This window comes from Myotis davidii, unplaced genomic scaffold (assembly GCF_000327345.1).
Source record: "Myotis davidii unplaced genomic scaffold, ASM32734v1 scaffold217, whole genome shotgun sequence".
Lineage (NCBI taxonomy): Eukaryota > Metazoa > Chordata > Mammalia > Chiroptera > Vespertilionidae > Myotis > Myotis davidii.
This window is the reverse complement of record NW_006290034.1, coordinates 1,585,978-1,587,072: the sequence shown is the minus strand read 5'-3', so window position 1 is coordinate 1,587,072 and position 1,095 is coordinate 1,585,978. Positions and strand designations below refer to the sequence as shown.

General features: G+C 58.1%; 1 protein-coding gene across 1 annotated transcript in view; it reads right to left on the bottom strand.

Moving 5' to 3' along the window:
* Positions 1–1,095, bottom strand: part of PLPPR4 (phospholipid phosphatase related 4) — a 30,681-nt gene that overhangs the window by 28,965 nt on the left and 621 nt on the right. The window contains exon 2 of the mRNA XM_006763106.1: positions 1,025–1,090. Coding sequence (XP_006763169.1) covers positions 1,025–1,090 — 66 coding nt within the window. The remainder of the gene's footprint in view (positions 1–1,024; positions 1,091–1,095) is intronic.

Genomic DNA, 1,095 nt, shown 5'->3' with positions numbered 1-1,095 from the left:
AACATGTCTGTGGACGTGGTTTGTAGGTCGGGTCGCATTCCGCCTTGATTGTCTTTCGTTTTTCTTCCCCAACAATATTTTGCTTCTTGGGAGTAGGCGCCACCTGTCACTCGTCTTTCTTTAACCACTTCAACCTCAGCACAGTCTTTGTACACACGGAGCCTCAGTGAGGATTTAGGGAGCACAGACCTGTTATGATCGCTACTCTCTCCCACAGGGTGAGGCTGGCCTGGAGAAACAGGCTGAGTCAGCAGCACGGATTACTCAGGGCTTTGTGGTCCCGGAGTCTGTTGGGGTGAGGTATCACTCTCTGACTGTCTCCCAAAGCTCTGAGCACACGGCACCTTTCACCGGAGGTGAGAAGGGAGTCCGACACATGAGAATGAGCCCGATTTTCATTACCCAGTTCCCGCGATTCTCCTCTGATGGTGCCTTGGGTGTATAATTATTTTGCTAACCATGGAAAAGGGCCTGTCGGTTGGTGCTGAGACTCGCAGGCCCAGTTTTAGGAGCAGATGGGAGCACCATAGTGGCTCTGCCAGGAGAAGGCTTTTATGGTTTGTTTGTGTTTTTGGTAATAAAGCCACCCATAGTCCTGGTACCCTGTACACATCGCGGCCCTCACGCACTGGGGCAGCTGTGTGCATTTTGCGCATTTGAATCCCTAATCACAGCGCGTAGGATTCTAGAGGCACACTGGCAGGTTGAAGACGCAAACCCAGGAATATGGCCTCGGGGCCCCTGGGAGCCCCAGGCTGTGCACACAGCCAGGGGGGCCCGGGAACCAGCCCACTGGCACTCACACAGGTACCCTTCCCTGCAGGCCACCCCGCAGCGCCAGTGCCAGCGCCAGGGAAGGGGGGGCAGGGGCAGGTAGTCCCAGGCACCTGGCCGGAGCTCCTGAAGGTGAGGGGGGAGGGGATTGGGCACTCCAGGCGGCGCGCACCCTGGCACCTGGACCAGGTCCCGAATCCCCGGAGCTGCCGGGAGGACCCGCGCGGTGCCGAGGCCCTGGCCCACCTACCTCCACAAAATAGAAGCAGGGCAGGAGGGTGACGCTGTCCTTGATCACTTTGCCCTTCGGCCTCTCCTTCG